The sequence below is a fragment of the Physella acuta genome, unplaced genomic scaffold (genome assembly GCF_028476545.2).
Source record: "Physella acuta isolate Inbredline_101_S28 unplaced genomic scaffold, ASM2847654v3 ptg000021l, whole genome shotgun sequence".
NCBI lineage: Eukaryota > Metazoa > Mollusca > Gastropoda > Physidae > Physella > Physella acuta.
Window position 1 is genome coordinate 130481 of NW_026731541.1, and position 24353 is coordinate 154833.

Below are 24353 nucleotides of genomic sequence, written 5' to 3' on the forward strand. Positions count from 1 at the left end.
GTCCCGCCCACATTATTATACTTAGTCCACTTCCGACAACAACAATCTGAAAGTAAAAATCGACTTTCTCTTTTGACTAGCAACCAACAGTCATGTATTGTTATCTTTACAGTAATTTAGAAATATAATCAAAATTTAGGCCAATGCAATGTATGAAAAATCGACAGCACCCAATGTTGTTAAACATATCTGTGACGGCTTACACATTCCTTTCAAATTTTGTCAACTCTTATCTGCTGACCGAGCTGTCTGCATCGTAAGTTGAAAATTAATAATCGACAAATCATTGAATTATTTGAAGTGCTGTTCAAAGTGTTCAAAGTTGTTTTGTTTCATTTGATTTCTAAAGTCCATGTCACTCTTTATTTTAAAGTAAATCTATTTTTTGAATTGACCTAAAATCTAGATCTGTGTCAATGCAAAGTACTTCAAAGTAGCCTCTAGAAAAGTCTAGATCAATGGCTTTATTTAAATTATTAATTCAACTCAAAGTGACTACCTGGTACTGCTGGTAGTCACTTACTACCTGGATCGCTCCATCACCATGAGTCCATGAGTGACATGAGCGATCCGAGTTTTTTTATTTTATTCCGTACTTCTAAAATAGGTATCAAGAAAATTATTTGATACCCCCTAATTAACTCTTCCATAAAATAGGTGTGCTAGGTTGTTAGTAGTATAGTATTGAATTGTAATCTCGACTAATTGTATTTTGTATGGTTAAAAATTAGGGTTAGGTGTATGGTAGGACTAGGGTTGAGGTTAGGGATAGGATTAACATTGACTTTAGCAAGCCATATTTGTATTTTAGTTAACAACCAGTAACCATACTCTCCTTTTTAAGAAGATTCTATTATCTGCAACTGGTTTAAAAATTCCCCCAAATTATTCATCAATACCCTATAACTAATGAACTCTATTAAAAAAATTCATTTCCAGTAATAGATAATCTACTACTTATTAGTTAATAGTTAATAGATTATATTATGTTTAGAAATACAATATACTTCGAACGCGATCTAAAAATACATATCAGGACTGCCCGATTTTTTCATCTTAGCAATTCAATGTTGACATAAAGTTTAAATGTTTTATTTCTCAACACCAAAGGTAGGCTCAGGTAAAAAAAAAAAAAAATCTAGATTCTAGATCTATTCAGTGTAAAAAGACAGTAGAGTGTTAGGTCAGATCTTGTTAGATCAAACTGTTCTTTAGTAAAATACATATTTTTACTTTACTGCCCTGGAATGCTTGGTACTAGATCTAAGTCTATAAGCCATAAGGAAATAAACACTGCTTCATTTCCTTACAGCAGGTCAAAATATATCATAATTCCAAACATAATATAGCCTACTAATTAAAAAACAGTAGATTATCTATTACTAGAACTATGTTAGCATATTAGAGTAGAGTTTTCACGGTACCTAATTTTAGAATGCATTCTACAGAATTAAAAAATACTCAGAACATCTAGTCCTTCAAATGAAAAATACAAACATGACTAACTTTATTTGCATAATTTAGCAGGGTGCAGCATACTTTATTACAAATATTACTTTATAACTTCAGTGTCATTGAATAAATGCCAAAGGGACTTCATGATATGACCAATGTTAAAAAAATGTCATAAAATATTCTAGACTGCTCTAGAATACACCACAAACACAGTGCACTCATCAGCCTTATTAACTTAAGAAACTGGCATTTAGTTCTTAAGAATGTACAAAAATCACTCATGCGTGACTGTGAACATCAACTGTGTTTATTCAAGAGGTTTGACACCTGCTGCCATGCACTTTTTTTAATAAACTAAAATGGTCATTTTTTAAAACAATTTTTTTGTCCTTTTTGCCTCTAAAATTACTATGTTTGTGTACCTTGTGACATCAGCAGTAAAGTATAGCACAGAGAGAACTCACATTTGATCGGTTGGTGGCTGATCCTATGAAACATGGGTGGGATTTTACTACATGATGTATACTGTTAATGTATTTGTAAATTGAAATTTGTTTGGCCTTCTCCTTGTAAAAGTTAGAATGCCAATCTTTAATCTATGATTGTGTTACTTTAAGGCTACTTATTTTTGCTTCAGTTTAAAAAATAAAAAATGTTTATTGATTTTTGTTTATCAGTTGTATTTGAGTTAAAGTTTTGAAATATGCAGTAAGCTTATATCTTTTTTTATTATTTTTTATTGCTGTTTAAAACTTCAGTTGTAAGTACATTTATCTAGCTTACACTATGTGATTAGTTAAGAAATAGTTAGTTACTTTTGAATAAATCAGCATTAAATAAATCCTTGTTGAACAGGTGAATGATGACTGGGTGAAAAACTTGTACAGGGGTCAGCTTTCCCCTTCATCTAGCACAGATCTTGATTCATGTGAGGCAGAACGCTATCTGTCACGCTCATGTGACAAGATCCCTCCACCATGGGTTCGCATAACTGTCAAAGCAATTGTCAAGTCAGATGAATTGTATGAGAGGTAAGGGATTCCAGAACAATTATTCTTGCTGAATATTCCAATCACTTTAAAAATTGTCAATTGAAAGTCTGCATTGTTGGTCAAAACTGACTAAAGAGTATGTAAGGAAGGAAAATTGTTGCTTATGTGTAAATTTACAAATGACTGTACCAAGATGGATGATCTTTAACCTTTACAATTATGTCAAGCCTGATTATTTTATATTTTTCTGATACAATCTTGAGCAGCCTTCCTGGTGCCTACCTCCATAAACAGTGGTCCTGTGGGAGTCTGTATGAGTTCATGTCACACATATCTAAAGAAAATACAACTAATTTATGGCTGCAAGCGCAGAGCACATTAAAAGAGGGAAGCGGCATCTCATCTCTTAAGTCTGAAAGCTTAACTGTAAGTAAACATGATTGTTACAAAAGCTATTAGCATATTTTTAATATGAATTTTAATATTTGTTAAAAAATACTAGAATTTATAGTTTTTTTTTAAGATTTTGGTTATTTCATCAATTGTTAGGCAAGAAACTGATTCCTTGATTTAAATTTTTACAAATTATCCTGAAATGTAAAGAAAGCGCAACTTGTATTTCAGTACACAGCCTTAGTACGGCAGCTGGTTAGGAGACTGAACCCAACAGTGTACCTGGGCCTTGAGCCAGATGAGAATATCCTACCACACCAGCCTAGACGCAGCTCACACAGCAGCAGTAGCACAACAGACCACGGCAGTTTCAGGACAGGTGGCAGCGGCTCCGGCAGCTTCTACAACACATCTGACACCCAGGTGTGTCATGGCATTGTTGCCATTGACGCCGTGGTGGAAACTGACAGTCATTTCTTCCTAGTCCAGCCATACTACCTGTACACGCTGCGTGATTCAGTGACCTTCAGTCCTGCCATTTTAGAGGGCAGTCATGCAAAACCACTCTTTATTGTTTATCAACTCCTGCAAGCTATGCATGCCCTACACAACCATGGGCTCCGTATGGGAGATATACGTGTGTGTGATGTTGTTATGGACAAAAATATGTGGCTCCGTGTTACCAGTCCCAGACTGAGCATTCTTAAACCCAGTGGTGAAAACATGTCCAGCAACTGCTCTGAATCTGGTTCCCTTTATTTAACTGCTAATTCTCCAGATGTGGAGCAGAAAAAAAACTTTTTTCCTCTGTTGAAAGACCTGACAGCATCTGCAACTCCTCAGGTAAGTAAATGTTTCTCAAAATATCTCATATTTTTAAGTCAGCTAATACTTTGTTTTAAAATATAATACCTTATTAACATATACAAGTACTGCAATTTTTAATGTAACTTTTTGTTTTGCTAGTCATTGATAATATTATTATTAAAAAATTCATTTATTTTAAAGCTTATGTAATTCTACTTTGACACTGATTATTGTATGTTATATGCACATTTACAAATTTGGGACACAAAGTTTAAAATAATTTAATTTTGTCACAGCAACCTGGCGGCTCCCATGAAAAATTGTTTGAATCTGCCTGCGACTTCATGGAATCTTATGAGCTTCAACATTATGAAATCACCATGCTGGATGCTATCGTTGATTCCTGGGTACATCGGCAGATAAACAACTTCCAGTACTTGATGATACTCAACCATTTGGCCGGCAGGAGAATGAATGACCCCAACAACCACCCCGTTCTGCCCTGGGTTCTAGACTTCACAGCACCAGACTCTGGCTACAGAGATCTGACCAAGTCCAAATTCAGGTTAAATAAAGGTGATGGTCAGCTTGATTTCACCTACTCTGGCATGCTGGAGATCTCAGAAACAGGTGATCACGTACCCCATCATGTCTCAGATGTTTTATCAGACATCACGTACTACGTATACAAAGCGAGACGCACACCTAAAGCCATATTATGTGCACACGTAAGATCTAACTGGGTCCCCCATGAGTATCCAATCAGCATGCAGCGTTTAATGGACTGGACACCAGATGAATGCATTCCAGAATTTTTCATCGACCCCATCATATTTAACTCTATTCATGAAGATCTCCCTGACCTTGAGATCCCACCTTGGAGCAAAAATGCATTAGACTTTGTTGTGCGCCACCTGGCTGCCCTAGAGAGCGACCACGTCTCAAGCAATCTTCACCACTGGATTGACCTGACGTTTGGTTACAAGGTTTCTTTCTTTTTAGATTTTTATCAACATTTTTACTTGTTTGACTACACTTATTATATTTTTAAGGGTAATTTTGCGTAGATTGCATTTATTTTTCATTAAAATTTATTTTTTAATTTTTAATAATCATATTAGTTAAGGTTTTTTTTTTTAGTCATTAGTTTTAGTTATTCTGTAAAGGAGATCTTTTAAATGTATTTATTTTGTTATATTTGTTCAGGAGTTTATTCAGAATCTTTTATATTTTATCTGTTGTGTTCTTGACTTTCTTTTCCTTTTTATATAACCAATACAATTGACATTGTTCAAATGGCAGTAAAAGTGTATCATTTGTTAACTCAACCTGAACATGTACAACATTCTTCAGCTGAGTGGCCCAGCTGCTGTTAAAGCCAAAAATGTCCATCTTCACATGGTAGACCAGCACACTAACCTCAAGCGCTATGGGGCCACACAGCTGTTCCAACAGCCACACCCACAGAGGGAACTCAAACCAACCAGCACTTCCAACCTATTGCCTCAAATAACACGGGGTTTGTTGAACTCACAGGTAAATTCATATAAGCTTACATGTTAGTTAATAATAGAAATTCACAGGGTAGTTTTTTAGAAACACACAGGATAGTTAATTAAAATTTAATGTTATTTATTATCAGCCATCTTACAACAACCTTTTATTTTCTGTAAGAACTTGACTATGAAATATTATAACATAATACTAATTCTATAAATTCTAATAATATGCTGTTTTGTAACCTCAGATTAAAAAGTCATTCAAGATAAACTAGTGGGAATTAATTTTTTTATGAAAATGGCTGAATCAGGAATAAATTGTTTTTGTTTTATCGCCCTACTATCTTTGTTTAACATGAGCTTTGTGTAATTTCTGTCAAGCTTCTAACCTATGGGATACCTGAAGTAGAAAAAGATGTCAATGAAAGCCAGTGAGTTTTATTTAGATCTGTTTGAGAAATTTATTCAACAAGTTTTTTAAAAATAACAGTAAAACAGCTTGTACTACATGGATTTCAGATAAAAAAATTTGTACTGCTACAAAATCAAATAATTGGTGTGCTTGAGTATATTTTATTTTCTCATCAGTGATGGAGTCTCAGAGGCAGGGAGGATAAATCAGGCAACCATTCACCTACCCAGGAACTATAACCCAGTGGCAGAAATAGAGAAATGTGAAGTTCTCCAGGAATTTAAGACCAAATCTTTACATACAAGAGGAGCTAAATCCTATGGAAATAAAGTAATTGAATTATAACTAACTCAGTGGTTAATGAGGACAATTTTCCTCACACATTGGATGTCTTGAAAGAATTTCTCCTCAAGAGAAAACACAGAAGAAAAGATGGCTGACAATGGAAGTGATAAAAAGAAATTAAGACATTTATAAAATAGATTTAATTTTGAACAATAGCAATGTTCTTTGCATTTTAGCCAATTAAGTTTTCATTACTTATCTTATATCTCTGCCGAACTGTAAAACAAAAACCTAGGTATTTACTAATCCAATGTTGTGTTAATTACATTAGTTTATTCTATTTTTAGCTTTCTCCAGCCCCCAAATACCAGGATGAAGGGGTCACTGAGGACATGGTGACCTTGCTGTGTCTCACCTGTGAATTATTTCTAGACTCAAAGCTGCGCATGCAGAACACCTGTCAACCTTTATGGAAACGAGTGAAGACAATTAAAAGAATTTGTTCGCCAGATTTTTCAGAAGTCCAAAGGTTAAATAATAGTTACTATTAAAATAGGTCAAAATTAAAGAGTAGTCAAATTTGATGATTTGATCTAAAGCCAATAAGTTCTGTTGCATCTCTCACCATTAAAGTCACAAACTGGAAAAATAATATTGTTTACATTGGACCTAAAAACATGATTCAGACATTTTTAATGTAACTATATGTTACAGTGTAGCTGCTAAATGTCTACTTACATGTTACAGTGTAACTGCTAAATGTCTACTTACAACATGTTACAGTGTAACTGCTAAATGTCTACTTACAACATGTTACAGTGTAACTGCTAAATGTCTACTTACAACATGTTACAGTGTAACTGCTAAATGTCTACTTACAACATGTTACAGTGTAACTGCTAAATGTCTACTTACAACATGTTACAGTGTAACTGCTAAATGTCTACTTACAACATGTTACAGTGTAACTGCTAAATGTCTACTTACAACATGTTACAGTGTAACTGCTAAATGTCTACTTACAACATGTTACAGTGTAACTGCTAAATGTCTACTTACAACATGACTTATCCCCAGGCCCCTGCAGAAGTTTGTCTGGGACATGTTCAACAGCCTGGACATCACCCCGGAGAAGAAATTTGTTTTCCACGCCATATTCCCTGACGGCAGCCCTCCCCCCACCCCAGGTTTCCTCATCCAGCCTTACTCTGATCTCATCCCATTCCCCCCCTACTTCAGTGAGCTGTACACTTGCCTGAGTAAACTGGAAGAGAAAATGAAAGAGATTGAAGATCTCAGGAAGAGCAGGAAGCCACTGGTGGAGAGGGCTCACCTCATCAAACAGCTGGAGAGAGAGAAAGTGAGAGGGTTTTTTATTTGAATGTGGGGATCAAAATTAACTTTGCTGTGTGCTAGGAAAATCAGTACAATAAACAGTTTGTTTTTACACTGCTCCATTTCATTCTGGGTAGAGTTAGTGGACATGTGATTTATATAATTATGTGATTTATAAAAGTAAAGTTTAAAAGTTTGGTGTTGCTTTAAAATTATCAAATATTTTCTATCAAAAGTTGTAAAAAGCATTTTTCCTGTCAAATTTTTCAACTTCAAAGAAAATGAAATTTCACTTAAATATTGACTAGAAAACTTATATGGGGGATCTACTATTTTGTATATGCATCCATATATTTTTGCCTCAAATTTTTACATTATTGTTCAATAGCTGAAGTTTATAGATTTGTTTCTATTCTCTTTAGTTAGATTTTAGTTGGAGGCCCATGCATGCTTTATAAATATTAAGTATAATACAATTTGTATCTCTTTGTGTAACAAATGAAAGTGCCTACATTTATCTGTATCGTGTAGGTGCCAATTTTAGAGGCTTTTCTGTGGAGACATCAGGGTTACCTAGGGTCAGAGGGCATGGGCCTAGTCCTGCCGTACATCCAGGACCTGCTGCAGAATGAGTACACGACAGTCCAGACGGCCTGGTCTCTGTTTGATATTGCCACACGTGAGCTGGGACCTGGTGACTCCACCAAACAGTTTCTCACCTCATTGACAGCCCTGTATGCTGGCGACATTTCATCAGCAAAACACATCAAGCTCTACCACAGGTAACTCTCTGTTGGATGCTACTGTTGGCTTAGCCCGGTCAACTCTACTTCATCTTTTTTGTTTATGCAATGACAGCTGCAGAAAATTGGCTTATGGTTTGGTCAATGACTTTTAACATCTGTTAATACAAAACAAAAATGATCTTTAGACTTGCTTATTACGAATTTTAAATATATACGAGCCGGCCCGCGGCATAACATACGCCGCTATTTAGTTGTTTCTAATTTTCAATAATTCATAATTTGTGAATTCGACAGTACCAACGCTGACACTGAAAATATTTCTTTAAAACACTATAAGTAGCTCGTTAAGGACCATAACCCCCCCCCCTTCCTTCCCTCCCCCCTCCTCCTCCCCCCCCCCCCCCTACGTTTAAAATCGTTGGCTCTGCTTGTAAACATTTAGAGTGAACACAGCTCACTAAAACCATGTAGGGGTGGGGAGGTAGGGAGAGCGTTTGCAGCTTGTTTTCTAACGGCTCGAAGAAGAGAATTATATATATATATATATATATATATATATATATATATATATATATATATATATATATATATATATATATATATTTATATATATATATATATTTATATATATATATATATATATATATTAAAATAAAGTTAAATTTGATGACATTTTTCTATCATATTATTAGTTTAAAATTAGAATCAACTCCCATAGTGAACTGAAATTTCATGGTATAAAGTGACTTGTTAAAATAGCACATTTTGTTTTGTTAATAATAATAAGTTTTGTTTCAGGTCATTCTTGATCCAACTTATTATACGACTGGGCTTAAAAACTTTCCTCATGTACTTCTCCACTCTCCTGGTTGAGGCAGTTGCTGGGTACAAAGATTTTTTGATGACCAGCCGCTTCTACCCAGAGGAACTTCTGGAGGAACTCAACCAAAATGACATCCTGACTTCAACAAGGGACAGCACTCAACAGATGACGGAGGAGGAGTACAGGCCAGGTCACATCAGGGATCTGGTGGAAGGTGTCATTGAGGAGGACCCGGAGGCAGAGTGTGCCAGAGACGAGGAGGTGAGTCAGGCCAGCAGGGAGCCCATGTTTTTCTCCACCCTGGACAGCCTGACACTGGACGCTGGCCTGCTGAAGTCAGCTGATGCTGGGGACAGGGACTCTCTCAGCAGTGAGACCAGTGAGGACAGGCTGATACTTGCTCACATGATCAGAGCCCAGGAATGTGCTGGGGGCGAGCCTTACGCCAGCCCTGACCAGCATTCCATTCACAGCATTTCACTCATCATGCCGCGGCACAGGGAAGACTCCCCTAACATTCTGGATGACCTTGAACCATTTGGGGATTATGACGAGTGTGACACTGCAGTTTTTGACCAAGACTCTCCTCTGTCCAAAGTTTCCTCCAAAACTATTGACCAGAGGATCAGGACATCCAGTGGCAGAAGTTTGGAATCTGATATTCCCTCAGAGCCTGGAACTAAAAATGTGGCCTTGGATTCATCAGATGCTAAAAATGTGAGTGAATTTGTTGCTCAGAAAAATGGGGACTCATCAAGAACTGACGCCAATAGATGGCGCCTTTCAGAGAAAATAGATGAGAACAACTCATCTGAAGATCTTGTTGATTCCAAGAAAAATGTGAAGAACCCACAGGCAGCCAGGGAAAGGTCGACCTCTGACATGGTGCGCAGTGAGACAGAAGACCTAATGCTGCACCTGTCATCTGACAGCTCTGGGAGTGTCATCAACATCCGTGACATCGCAGCGGATTCTGTCAAGTGGCTGTGTCACAAGCTAGGGCCAGTGCTGGCCACCAAGTTTTTATCCAGGAATTTGGTGCGCATGTTGGCCCTGTGTTACCTCGGCCAGGATCAGCTGCAGTTTGTGGAAAGTTCTGGTAAGTTTTAAATTTTATCACCTTAACTTGGGGTAAAAAACACCTTTTAATGGTTTATCCTAACCATAGCTATACTTTTAATTGTATCTCCTTGAACTTGGTTTTGCCTTGACCTTAGGTGCCAGTGTGACCAAGACTTCACGTCTGGTGGCAGGTGATTCAAATGCCCATAAGGTGCTAGAGTGTATTGGGTTTTCAGTGGTGCTCTATGGTGAGCAGGTCATTCTCATACAGTGTCTGCCTAACATCATGGACATGGTGGGTCATTCTGTCCTAGTTTTTTTTAACTATTGCATATTTTATTTTTCACTGATACATTTCTATGTTTTTTCTTTATTATGCTTGTGATTTTTAAAAAGACAAATTATCTTTAGTTTATTAAAAATATTTTCCTATTCAATGTTCACCCAAATACAGGGAAAACCAATTTAAAAATATATTAATTTTATTTGAATCTTTTGTATTGTTTTATTTTGTAAGATTGCCAGTCAACTTTTTAACTTCAGATAACAATAGCCAGCAAAAGGTTGTCCCCCAGAGCTGAGGGTGGTTTGATAGCAGCAGTGGTGCTGCTGGCTTTCTTGATTCCATATCTCTCTGACTGTAACCTCATGAATCTCCTGGAGGTAACACATTTTTAGTTGCAACATTTCAACTCTCGCAACTTTCAATAGACAACATTTATTCAAATTAGAAAGTTATTTAAGCCTTAGAAGTGGTGGGATTTTTTAAAATGCATAAATAAAAAAATATGTTTGAGTTTTACTTCATACTTTAGTGTTTCTACTACTAAAATTATTACATGTACAATTATTTTAAAATCTTGTATTCTGCAAGTGTACCATATTATTTTTAAAAATTCACAGGACAATATTTTGAATAACTGCATTGGACCAGTTATTTCAATGATTACCTCTCCTAACACATGCTTTCCAAGTGGGGCTCTGTCAAGGTTTATTCTGTGTCATAAATTGGTGGATCTCATGTATATTTTGGGGCTTCGTCTGGGATTTGAGTTGACCAGAAAGTATCTGACCGCCAGCATGGTGTGTTTGTTTGACACATTTAGCAGAGTCCATGGGGAGTCTTATGTCCCCCCAGATGGTCTGTCTACAGAATCAGTGCCAGGTAAGGGATTTGACAAGTTATGTTTGGAAGAAATGATTCAACATCTTGAAACATATTCACATATTGCTTGTTGGGTGGTCTCACTAATGGGCAGTAGGTCTCCAACTGGAAGTAGGTCACCCACTGGCAGGAGGTCATGCCCTGACCGAGGTGACTTATGACAGATAGCCACATTACAAACTTAAAAACAAAAGAAAAACAAACAATTGGGTCTCATCTTCTTACAAGCAGTGGCTGTAGCAAGATCTAGAGATGTACAATCAAATTTCATCCATATACCAAAATTTCAGCCACTTCTGTCTTATAGAATTCCCCCGACTTATTTGTCTAGGTTGTATCCTGCAAACTTTTGATTCCGCTCATTTAAAACCAAAAGTTTGTTACAGATGAAAACAGCTTTGGTTCAGATGAATCCTACCTTACAATCAAACTGGATCTGTTAACCCAGCAGTATAAAATTGGCTCTCCAGTCAGTCTCAAAAACATCCGGTCTCCACCCAAACGTGTTCTAAGCAAGATGCACAGTCTCAGCTCTCTGGGAATCATGGATGACAAAGGTTGGTCTCCCTGTTAACTTTAACTCTTGTCGAACTAATCAAACAACATATGCTGTTTCAGTTCATTTCTTACCATTTGTTTCACCCATTTTGAATGCAGCTCTTTATGAGAATATACTTTTTATTTCACCAGATGATTTTGTAGATGCCAAATCTCCATCAACAACAATTGAGAAATGTGCACAAGAATTAAAATGTGTATTTTCTCCAGAACTTGCTCAGGCTTGTTATATTCCATTTTGTCGGATATTTGGCAGGTACTGGCTTGGTCCATTGATAGGAAACTTAACGCAGTTCATCTGATGATTACAGCTAAATTTAACAGCTAATCTTTGTAAAGAAAAAGTTTTCAGATGTTTGAAGTGATTTTTATTTTCTTTTGAGTAGATTCTACCTTGTTACTGAACTATTTCTTTGGTTAAAAAAATGTCTTTTTCAATGCTAATACTCTTAAATATAATGTTAGATCTGTTCTTTCAACTCCAAATATAAAATATATTTGTGTAGCCCTTATTTTAGCCAGGGAATCATTTGCTTATTCAAAATTATTCACTTAAAAATGCCATAATAAATTAAGACACAATTTGCTAGGCACTCAAAGATTGAATTGAACTCACAGATTTGAGCTAAATTCCAAGTATGAATCAGCGAATGAATTATGTTTCAGTATTCACATGGAAGAAAATCTTCACAATGAGGACTTAATCCGTCAGTTGTGTGCTCAACATGACAGTCAAGCAGATTTATCCACCCCTAGGTCACCTTATGAAAATGGAACCAAACCCCCAGAGCCTCATTTTGATGGTAACATCTGTTGCTTGAACTGCTAGCTAGCATTAGGGTAACAGCTGTTGTTTGAACTGCTAGCTAGCATTAGGGTAACAGCTGTTGTTTGAACTGCTTGCTAGCATTAGGGTAACATCTGTTGTTTGAACTGCTAGCTAGCATTAGGGTAACAGCTGTTGTTTGAACTGCTAGCTAGCATTAGGGTAACAGCTGTTGTTTGAACTGCTAGCTAGCATTAGGGTAACAGCTGTTGTTTGAACTGCTTGCTAGCATTAGGGTAACATCTGTTGTTTGAACTGCTAGCTAGCATTAGGGTAACAGCTGTTGTTTGAACTGCTAGCTAGCATTAGGGTAACAGCTGTTGTTTGAACTGCTAGCTAGCATTAGGGTAACAGCTGTTGTTTGAACTGCTTGCTAGCATTAGGGTAACAGCTGTTGTTTGAACTGCTAGCTAGCATTAGGGTAACAGCTGTTGTTTGAACTGCTAGCTAGCATTAGGGTAACAGCTGTTGTTTGAACTGCTTGCTAGCATAAGGGTAACAGTTGTTGTTTGAACTGCTAGCTAGCATTAGGGTAACAGTTGTAAAGTTTTCTCTACTGTTATTTATGTTGTTATCATTAAACTGAAACTAAATTTTGTCATTCCTGGTTTTAGAAGTTTTTGTTATTTTTAATTCTAAGTAAATGACCTCCTGATTCTATACTGCTGATCAACAGATGACCTGTTGACCCCCACTGACGAAAACCTGGCATATGGCAACATAGGCAGCAATGTGGCTGTGGTGGGCAATAGAATCCAACTGAATGAGTCCAATGTGGCAACAACTCCTCACCCAGAAGTTGGCCAGTTTGGCCGTGGATACAAACACTCTGGTATCCTGGCTATCCGTTTGGATGACTTGAGATTGTAAGTGGCTTTACTCTCAATATTGCTTGCTGATACATAGGTGTAAAAATATAGCTTAAAAGGTATCAAAATGTATGATCATGTATGTATATTGTTGAAAGATGAATTTAGTTCAGTTTTTGTTCTGTATGTGATGTTGTGCGAGCAATTATGTCCATGTGCCATTGTGTTATGGTAACTTGATACTTCATGTTTTAATGTTGTGACTTGGTACATGTTCTAATGTTGTGACTTGGTACATGTTCTAATGTTGTGACTTGGTACATGTTCTAATGTTGTGACTTGGTACATGTTCTAATGTTGTGACTTGGTACATGTTCTAATGTTGTGACTTGGTACATGTTCTAATGTTGTGACTTGGTACATGTTTTAATGTTGTGACTTGGTACATGTTCTAATGTTGTGACTTGGTACATGTTCTAATGTTGTGACTTGGTACATGTTCTAATGTTGTGACTTGGTACATGTTTTAATGTTGTGACTTGGTACATGTTCTAATGTTGTGACTTGGTACATGTTCTAATGTTGTGACTTGGTACATGTTCTAATGTTGTGACTTGGTACATGTTCTAATGTTGTGACTTGGTACATGTTCTAATGTTGTGACTTGGTACATGTTCTAATGTTGTGACTTGGTACATGTTCTAATGTTGTAACTTGGTACATGTTCTAATGTTGTGACTTGGTACATGTTCTAATGTTGTGACTTGGTACATGTTCTAATGTTGTGACTTGGTACATGTTCTAATGTTGTGACTTGGTACATGTTTTAATGTTGTGACTTGGTACATGTTCTAATGTTGTAACTTGGTACATGTTCTAATGTTGTGACTTGGTACATGTTCTAATGTTGTGACTTGGTACATGTTCTAATGTTGTGACTTGGTACATGTTCTAATGTTGTGACTTGGTACATGTTCTAATGTTGTGACTTGGTACATGTTTTAATGTTGTGACTTGGTACATGTTCTAATGTTGTGATTTGGTGCATGTTCTAATGTTCTGACTTGGTACATGTTCTTATGTTGTGACTTGGTACATGTTTTAATGTTGTGACTTGGTACATGTTCTAATGTTGTGATTTGGTACATGTTCTTATGTTGTGACTTGGTACATGTTTTGATGTTGTGACTTGGTACATGTTCTAATGTTGTGACTTGGTACATGTTCTAATGTTGTGACTTGGTACATGTTCTAATGTTGTGACTTGGTACATGTTCTCATGTTGTGACTTGGTACATGTTCTAATGTTGTGACTTGGTACATGTTCTAATGTTGTGACTTGGTACATGTTCTAATGTTGTGACTTGGTACATGTTCTAATGTTGTGACTTGGTTCATGTTCTCATGTTGTGACTTGGTACATGTTCTAATGTTGTGACTTGGTACATGTTCTAATGTTGTGACTTGGTACATGTTCTAATGTTGTAACTTGGCACATGTTCTAATGTTGTGACTTGGTACATGTTCTAATGTTGTGACTTGGTTCATGTTCTCATGTTGTGACTTGGTACATGTTCTAATGTTGTGAGTTGGTACATGTTCTAATGTTGTGACTTTGATTCTTGCTCCCAGGCCTGAAATGGATCAAAACAAAACAAGACATCTAAGAGGGAACTGGCTGGCCTACTGGGAGAGAGAGTTGGGTGGGTGCTCTCATTATATTTGATTTTCACATTTATATGTGACATGGGTGGGTGCTCTCATTATATTTGATTTTCACATTTATATGTGAAATGGGTGGGTTCTCTCATTATATTTGATTTTCACATTTAAACATGACTTAACTAAAAAAAAAACTTTAATTTTCTCCACCGTTGAATTCTTTTCTAGGTCTGCATGAGCGTGACACAATGTTCAATTTTATGCAAATAGAGTTGCAAACCTACACAGGTCAGTAGAACATCCTCCACAATAGCATGTTTAGATTTTATCTTTTAAATAGTCACCAGCTTTTTGTGAAGATGCTGCTCCGACCTTAGCAGCCTAGATATTCACTCACAGGCTATGCGCCATACATTGGGAGATGTGACTCTAATTAGAGCCACCATAAATTGGAAGATGTGACTCTAATTAGAGCCACCATAAATTGTGAGATGTGACTCTCATTAGAGCCACCATAAATTGGGAGATGTGACTAATTAAAGCCACCATAAATTGGGAGATGTGACTCTAATTAGAGCCACCATAAATTGGGAGATGTGACTAATTAAAGCCACCATAAATTGGGAGATGTGACTCTAATTAGAGCCACCATAAATTGGGAGATGTGACTCTCATTAGAGCCACCATAAGTTGTGAGATGTGACTCTCATTAGAGCCACCATAAGTTGTGAGATGTGACTCTCATTAGAGCCACCATAAGTTGTGAGATGTGACTCTCATTAGAGCCACCATAAATTGTGAGATGCGACTCTAATTAGAGCCACCATACATTGGGAGATGTGACTCTAATTAGAGCCACCATAAATTGGGAGATGTGACTCTAATTAGAGCCACCATAAATTGGAAGATGTGACTCTAATTAGAGCAACCATAAATTGTGAGATGCGACTCTAATTAGAGCCACCATAAATAAGGAGATGTGACTAATTAAAGCCACCATAAATTGGGAGATGTGACTCTAATGAGTCCTGTCCACTCAAGTACTAGCCCACAGTGATGGCTGAGGTGATGGACCATGGAGGTACCACAAGCTCATGGTCATACAACAGACTGAGTGGATATTTTTTTGGCCAATGGTGATTGACACAATCCTGTCCTGGGCTTTAATTATAGCAAGAGTCCTACATACTGTAACACTGGGGCCATTAGTTAGCTGTAAGTTATTGTTTTTTATGTAACTTGTTCAGGCCACACCAGCAGCATACTTTAACACTGGGGCCATTAGTTAGCTGTAAGTTATTGTTTTGTTCAGGCCACACCAGCAGCATCAGGTCCCTGTACACAATGGACACAGAGAACTGTTTTATATCAGCCAGCAAGGACAAAACTGTCAGGCTCTGGTCCATCACAAGTGGAGGGGATGGCATGAAAAAGTAGGTTGGTAATTAGTGGGGGGGGGTGTGCATGAAAAAGTAGGTTGGTAATTAGTGGGGGGGGGGCATGTAAAAGTAGGTTTGTAATTAGTGGGGGGCATGTAAAAGTAGGTTTAAAATTAGTGGGGGGGGGGGGGGGGGACGGCATGAAAAAGTAGGTTGGTAATTAGGGGGGGGGGGGGGAGCATGAAAAAGTAGGTTGGTAATTAGTTGAGGGGACGGCATGAAAAAGTAGGTTTGAAATTAGTGGGGGGGGGGCATGAAAGAGTAGGTTTATAACTAGTGGGGGGGGCACAAAAAGTAGGTTTATAATTAGTGGAGGGGTGGCATGAAAAAGTAGGTTTATAACTAGTGGGGGGGGGGGGGGGGGCACAAAAAGTAGGTTTATTATCAGTGGAGGGGACGGCATGAAAAAGTAGGTTTATAACTAGTGGGGGGGGGGGGGGCACAAAAAGTAGGTTTATAATTAGTGGAGTGGACGGCATGAAAAAATAGGTTTATAACTAGTGGGGGGGGGGGGGGGTGAAAAAGTAGGTTTAACAAGAGCAGAAAAATGTGTTCATAAAAGCCAATTTCTACATGGTGAAGTAATTAATTAAATTAAAAGCTATATTATCTGAAGCAATGCAAGATTTAAGTTAAGATGGCCAATCTTCTTACTGCCAGACAAACTTGCCAGTTTTGCTACAATCACCACAAGAAATCTGTCTTCTCTGTGGCCTATGTGGAGAGCATGCGTCTGGTAGCTTCCTGTGACAGCACAGTACATGTGAGGTTTTTTTATACTTATTACATTTAATATCTTAGAAGCTAAACGTTGTGCAGTATGATTGAATATGTTCAAATACCTTGTCTAAAAGTTATTCAGTCTGATTGAATATGTTCAAATACCTTGTCTAAAAGTTATTCAGTCTGATTGAAAATGTTCAAATACCTTGTCTAAAAGTTATTCAGTCTGATTGAATATGTTCAAATACCTTGTCTAAAAGTTATTCAGTCTGATTTAAAATGTTCAAACACCTTGTCTAAAAGTGGATTGAAATCTCCAGGTTTGGGACCCTTACACTGGCCTAGCACTCAATCAACTCGAGTCCCCCAAATATGCCCCAGTTGTAGCACTTACAGCCCTACCTGCTCCATCTACTTTAGTTGCCATGGCAACAACAGAAGCTACTCTCAAGTCAGTACTTCTATTTTTAACATTTACATGTGACCATTCAGTAGACAAGATAAGTCATTTGGATGTCAAGCTATTTTTTTAAATTTTATACTTTTGAAAAATACATTTCAGGTTTTTAGACATGCGTACATCAAAGTACACTCATGAGTTCAACTGTTCTGTGGGGAATACAGGTCAGAGGTCATTTATTAGAAGCATTTATACTTTATAAGGTTGTGTATTTTCAATGCAAATTACATTTCAAACTTAAATAAAATTATTGTAAAGAAACCAGTTTAGAGATTTATATTCCTGGTATAAAAAAAAAAGCAAAAAAATTCTATAACATTAAATTTGGTTGTTTGATTTTAACCAACAATACAATTAAAGGTCAAAAATAGTAAAAAAAAAAAAAATTTCAAATAAGAACTAATAGAAATGTTAAAATATTTAAACTTTATATGAGTTTGAAGTACCATTTGGATAGAGATGTAATATTGTGAAGTTTGACAAATTTAAAATTAATTTCCACCCCCCCCCCCCCACTCTGTTAATAAACATTTTTTTTATACATCTGCCATCTGACTGGCCTCTAACAATATTGCCAGCCTAGTGAGATGATTTTATTTGTCAGGTTTGATTCGTTGTCTGGTTGTGAGCCCAGAGAGTAAATGGATTGCTGTTGGTTTCTCCTCTGGTCTCATCTACATCCTGGACGTCAACAGCGGCATTTTGCTGCACTACTGGAAGGCTCACGATGGGGAGATCCTTCAGGTCTGTAACACATTTCTTGTTTTCTTCTTCTCACTCTTTGAGTTTTCCTTCTAAACCTCAGATAGTTGGCTTGTGTTTAAGGGAAGAGGCTATTGTCTGTGTTTTTTTCAAAGACACATTCTATTTAATCTGGCATATTTGTATCTGCAAGTAAACAGGCAATATGGCAGGTGAAATAGATTTCAAGCTATTCTCACCTATTCTTATAAAGAGATTGTGTGGTCTGATTCTGTGCTAAAAGTTAAATAATATAGTATTTAAATTTTAGACTTAAGCTAATCTTTTGTTAATTAGGCTAACCTAAAAAATGAAATAGTATTGTTAATGTGAACGTTGTGCTACAGAGAGTTCAATTAGTTGTGGCTTTTTTTTTTGTTAATGTGAATGTTGTGCTACAGAGAGTTCAATTAGTTGTGGCTATTTTATTTTTAATGTGAACGCTGTGCTACATAGAGTTCAATTAGTTGTGGCTATTTTATTGTTAATGTAAACGTTGTGCTACAGAGAGTTCAATTAGCTGTGGTTATTTTTTCCTTGTGTAGCTGATGGCGTACAACAAGTCCAGACTTCTCTCCTCGGCCTTTGACCAGACCATCAAGCTCTGGAATGTGGACACTGGCCAGGAGGTGTCTGGCACCAAGGCCCAGTCTGAGCCAGTCCATTGCCTGTCCCTGTACAGGGACCAGCTGCTCTGTGCTACCACTGCCAACAAGGTCTCAGTCTATGCTTCAATTACTGATAATGTAAGTCCGTTTTTCAACATGCTCTAAGCCTATATGGGAAGTCAGTTCTCCAACTTGCTATAGGCTTATTTCACTGTTACTCACCAGCGGTTTTTATTTCTTCAATATTTATTAAAAAATAAAATTTATTTGCCAGGAAATTTGTGAATAGTAAAATGAATCTATTTATTAAATTTTAATCCAAGACAGTAACAAATTTTAATATTTGATTCTTTTCAATAAAAAAAAAGGACCTTTTAGACATTGATTGAGTGCATCATCACTTCTCATATTCAGTAGTGGTGCAAAACTCTTCTTAAAATATACCAGCTATTCTGAAGTATAATTTATGATGTCATTCTGAATTAGCTATTAACATTTACAAACTAAACTGATTTTAACAATAAAAAGTGATTTGGGTGAGTGGGTGTTAAAAGGGCTGGTTTGGTTTTTTGGAGGAGGGGGAGGAGAGAGGCTTTGGGGATAGGTTATGGTGTGGGGATGGTTTGTAGCAGGGGCAGGGAGTGGTGTGGGGGGGGGGGGGTGAGTGGGAGAGGTGTGGAATGTCTGCGTCTTAGGGTTTTATTGCAGATAGTTTTAGGTTTAGTTAGACTGTCCCTTTTTTCTCCCCTTATCTGCTGTGTAAACACTTCTTGAGATCACAAAATTCTCCCAATATTTGAATGAAACAATTATTTTCTTCAGATTCCATTTTAATTTTCCCCATATTTGAATGAAACAATTATTTTCTTCAGATTCCATTCTAATTTTCCCAATATTTGAATGAAACAATTATTTTCTTCAGATTCCATTCTAATTTTCCCAATATTTGAATGAAACAATTATTTTCTTCAGATTCCATTTTAATTTTCCCCATATTTGAATGAAACAATTATTTTCTTCAGATTCCATTCTAATTTTCCCAATATTTGAATGAAACAATTATTTTCTTCAGATTCCATTCTAATTTTCCCAATATTTGAATGAAACAATTATTTTCTTCAGATTCCATTCTAATTTTCCCAATATTTGAATGAAACAATTATTTTCTTCAGATTCCATTTTAATTTTCCCCATATTTGAATGAAACAATTATTTTCTTCAGATTCCATTCTAATTTTCCCAATATTTGAATGAAACAATTATTTTCTTCAGATTCCATTCTAATTTTCCCAATATTTGAATGAAACAATTATTTTCTTCAGATTCCATTCTAATTTTCCCAATATTTGAATGAAACAATTATTTTCTTCAGATTCCATTCTAATTCTGTCCCAATATTTGAATGAAACAATTATTTTCTTCAGATTCCATTCTAATTTTCCCAATATTTGAATGAAACAATTATTTTCTTCAGATTCCATTCTAATTTTCCCAATATTTGAATGAAACAATTATTTTCTTCAGATTCCATTCTAATTTTCCCAATATTTGAATGTAACAATTATTTTCTTCAGATTCCATTCTAATTTTTCCAATATTTGAATGAAACAATTATTTTCTTAAGATTCCATTCTAATTTTCCCAATATTTGAATGAAACAATTATTTTCTTCAGATTCCATTCTAATTTTCCCAATATTTGAATGAAACAATTATTTTCTTCAGATTCCATTCTAATTTTCCCAATATTTGAATGTAACAATTATTTTCTTCAGATTCCATTCTAATTTTTCCAATATTTGAATGAAACAATTATTTTCTTAAGATTCCATTCTAATTTTCCCAATATTTGAATGAAACAATTATTTTCTTCAGATTCCATTCTAATTTTCCCAATATTTGAATGAAACAATTATTTTCTTAAGATTCCATTCTAATTTTCCCAATATTTGAATGAAACAATTATTTTCTTCAGATTCCATTCTAATTTTCCCAATATTTGAATGAAACAATTATTTTCTTAAGATTCCATTCTAATTTTCCCAATATTTGAATGAAACAATTATTTTCTTAAGATTCCATTCTAATTCTCCCAATATTTGAATGAAACAATTATTTTCTTCAGATTCCATTCTAATTTTTCCAATATTTGAATGAAACAATTATTTTCTTCAGATTCCATTCTAATTTTCCCAATATTTGAATGAAACAATTATTTTCTTCAGATTCCATTCTAATTTTCCCAATATTTGAATGAAACAATTATTTTCTTCAGATTCCATTCTAATTTTCCCAATATTTGAATGTAACAATTATTTTCTTCAGATTCCATTCTAATTTTTCCAATATTTGAATGAAACAATTATTTTCTTAAGATTCCATTCTAATTTTCCCAATATTTGAATGAAACAATTATTTTCTTCAGATTCCATTCTAATTTTCCCCATATTTGAATGAAACAATTATTTTCTTCAGACTCCATTCTAATTTTCCCAATATTTGAATGAAACAATTATTTTCTTAAGATTCCATTCTAATTTTCCCAATATTTGAATGAAACAATTATTTTCTTAAGATTCCATTCTAATTCTCCCAATATTTGAATGAAACAATTATTTTCTTCAGATTCCATTCTAATTTTCCCAATATTTGAATGAAAGAATTATTTTCTTCAGATTCCATTCTAATTTTCCCAATATTTGAATGAAACAATTATTTTCTTAAGATTCCATTCTAATTTTCCCAATATTTGAATGAAACAATTATTTTCTTAAGATTCCATTCTAATTCTCCCAATATTTGAATGAAACAATTATTTTCTTCAGATTCCATTCTAATTTTCCCAATATTTGAATGAAACAATTATTTTCTTAAGATTCCATTCTAATTTTCCCAATATTTGAATGAAACAATTATTTTCTTAAGATTCCATTCTAATTCTCCCAATATTTGAATGAAACAATTATTTTCTTAAGATTCCATTCTAATTCTCCCAATATTTGAATGAAACAATTATTTTCTTCAGATTCCATTCTAATTTTCCCAATATTTGAATGAAACAATTATTTTCTTCAGATTCCATTCTAATTTTGTCCCAATATTTGAATGAAACAATTATTTTCTTCAGATTCCATTCTAATTTTCCCAATATTTGAATGAAACAATTATTTTCTTAAGATTCCATTCTAATTTTCCCAATATTTGAATGAAACAATTATTTTCTTCAGATTCCATTCTAATTTTCCCAATATTTGAATGTAACAATTATTTTCTTCAGATTCCATTCTAATTTTTCCAATATTTGAATGAAACAATTATTTTCTTAAGATTCCATTCTAATTTTCCCAATATTTGAATGAAACAATTATTTTCTTCAGATTCCATTCTAATTTTCCCAATATTTGAATGAAACAATTATTTTCTTCAGATTCCATTCTAATTTTCCCAATATTTGAATGTAACAATTATTTTCTTCAGATTCCATTCTAATTTTTCCAATATTTGAATGAAACAATTATTTTCTTAAGATTCCATTCTAATTTTCCCAATATTTGAATGAAACAATTATTTTCTTCAGATTCCATTCTAATTTTCCCAATATTTGAATGAAACAATTATTTTCTTAAGATTCCATTCTAATTTTCCCAATATTTGAATGAAACAATTATTTTCTTCAGATTCCATTCTAATTTTCCCAATATTTGAATGAAACAATTATTTTCTTCAGATTCCATTCTAATTTTCCCAATATTTGAATGAAACAATTATTTTCTTAAGATTCCATTCTAATTTTCCCAATATTTGAATGAAACAATTATTTTCTTCAGATTCCATTCTAATTTTCCCAATATTTGAATGTAACAATTATTTTCTTCAGATTCCATTCTAATTTTCCCAATATTTGAATGTAACAATTATTTTCTTCAGATTCCATTCTAATTTTCCCAATATTTGAATGAAACAATTATTTTCTTCAGATTCCATTCTAATTTTCCCAATATTTGAATGAAACAATTATTTTCTTCAGATTCCATTCTAATTTTCCCAATATTTGAATGAAACAATTATTTTCTTCAGATTCCATTCTCTACATCCAAGTTGAGACCAGCCAGCTTTAAAGGTGTCCTTACACACATGTCCGTGCTGCCACTCAATAAAGCTTTACTGCTAGGATCAGACAATGGAATCATCCGTCTCATGGCGTAATGTCAGGCATCATCCGTCTCATGGCATAATGTCAGGCATCATCGGTCTCATGGCATAATGTCAGGCATCATCAGTCTCATGGAATAATGTCAGGCATCATCAGTCTCATGGAATAATGTCAGGCATCATCCATCTCATGGCAACTCAGGCTATGACAATGTCATCATCCGTCTCATGGCATAATGTCAGCATGATTACATTTAGGCCTAATCAACTATACATTGTGCTTTTTATAAAAAATGGTTAGTTGTTTTTTTTTTATGTAAAATTTGTTAGTGTACATTTGAAAATCTGATGAACAAAAATTGTTAATAATCTGCAAGATACACTTTACATACTTATTCATAAGCTAATTTTTCAATACATATTTAAAGTTTTAACCTGGGTAGTTTGACTAAATGCTACATCTTCAAACCTTAATAAGTGTGTTTTTCATTAGTCCACTGTAATAAAACTCTTAGTTATCTGTTGACACATTACATTTTGATAAACTTTTTTGTGCATTTGTGGCTGGGTATCAACTTATCTGGTTTTTTATCCTCAAAATTTGAGATGAGAAAAAGCAACATTAGAGATGGCTGATAAGTTTGTCTTGTACTTGTAGCTTTAAGATGAATGCTATTATTGTAACTGTTTGACTCACCTGCATTTATTTTTCCAATTATACACTCCATTGTTAAGCTAACTCCCAGTTTTTTTCATGTGAAACAGAAATAGTTTTACACATGAAATTGTTTCATAAATACAAAAATATACACTAGTTTTTACATTGAGGTCCAGGGTAATGGCTGCAGAAAAGCAGTTAATTGAATATATTGTTTTGTGTAATACTTCTGCTTCTTCTGTATTCAAAGTAGTTTTTTAAATTCCATTGTATCGTTTTATTATTGTAAAAACAAAGTGGCATTTTTTTCCTTCTAAACAATTGTTTATCAAAGCTATACACCTAATTCAGGCAATATTTTTAAAGACTTTTTGCCAGGTTCAGTGTTATTAACTGAAGGAATCATGAGTTTATCCGTCCAGATTTGAATACTGAACATGTGGAGTTCATTATCTGAGTGGTGGGCAAACAGCAATACATACAGCAGTAAGAAAAGGGTAGGAAAACATTTGACATAATACTAACAAATTAAAACTCTTCTATTGTATCAAACAAGTAAAGTGTTATTCTCATTTGGGGCATTTCTTGTAATCTGCTAATATCATCTGGTGAAAAAAAAATTGCTTGAAAAATCCTGGTAGAATTTTTTGTTATTGAGTGAACTTCATTTGAACATGCTGTCTGGTCAAATAGCCTGCTGCATCAGGAACCAATGCAAAACAAAAACCATTTTTATTTCTGAAT

At 34.9% G+C, this 24353-nt stretch overlaps 1 protein-coding gene across 1 annotated transcript; it reads left to right on the forward strand.

Annotated features, from left to right (window-relative positions):
* Positions 1-42: 42 nt before the first annotated feature.
* On the forward strand, positions 43-23169 carry LOC131940178 (WD repeat-containing protein 81). The gene is made up of 28 exons (XM_059298805.1): positions 43-256; positions 2311-2486; positions 2714-2873; positions 3072-3683; positions 3944-4633; positions 5001-5183; positions 5528-5577; positions 5735-5888; positions 6191-6372; positions 6921-7203; positions 7710-7960; positions 8723-9846; positions 9965-10104; positions 10353-10472; positions 10713-10974; positions 11361-11531; positions 11665-11788; positions 12199-12335; positions 13035-13224; positions 14800-14870; positions 15058-15117; positions 16142-16262; positions 16929-17031; positions 17312-17442; positions 17554-17615; positions 18056-18195; positions 18738-18938; positions 22877-23169. Exons 1-28 carry the CDS (start codon positions 149-151, stop codon positions 23003-23005), a joined length of 6135 nt encoding a protein of 2044 aa, XP_059154788.1. The 5' UTR covers positions 43-148; the 3' UTR covers positions 23006-23169.
* The last annotated feature ends 1184 nt before the right edge of the window (positions 23170-24353 follow it).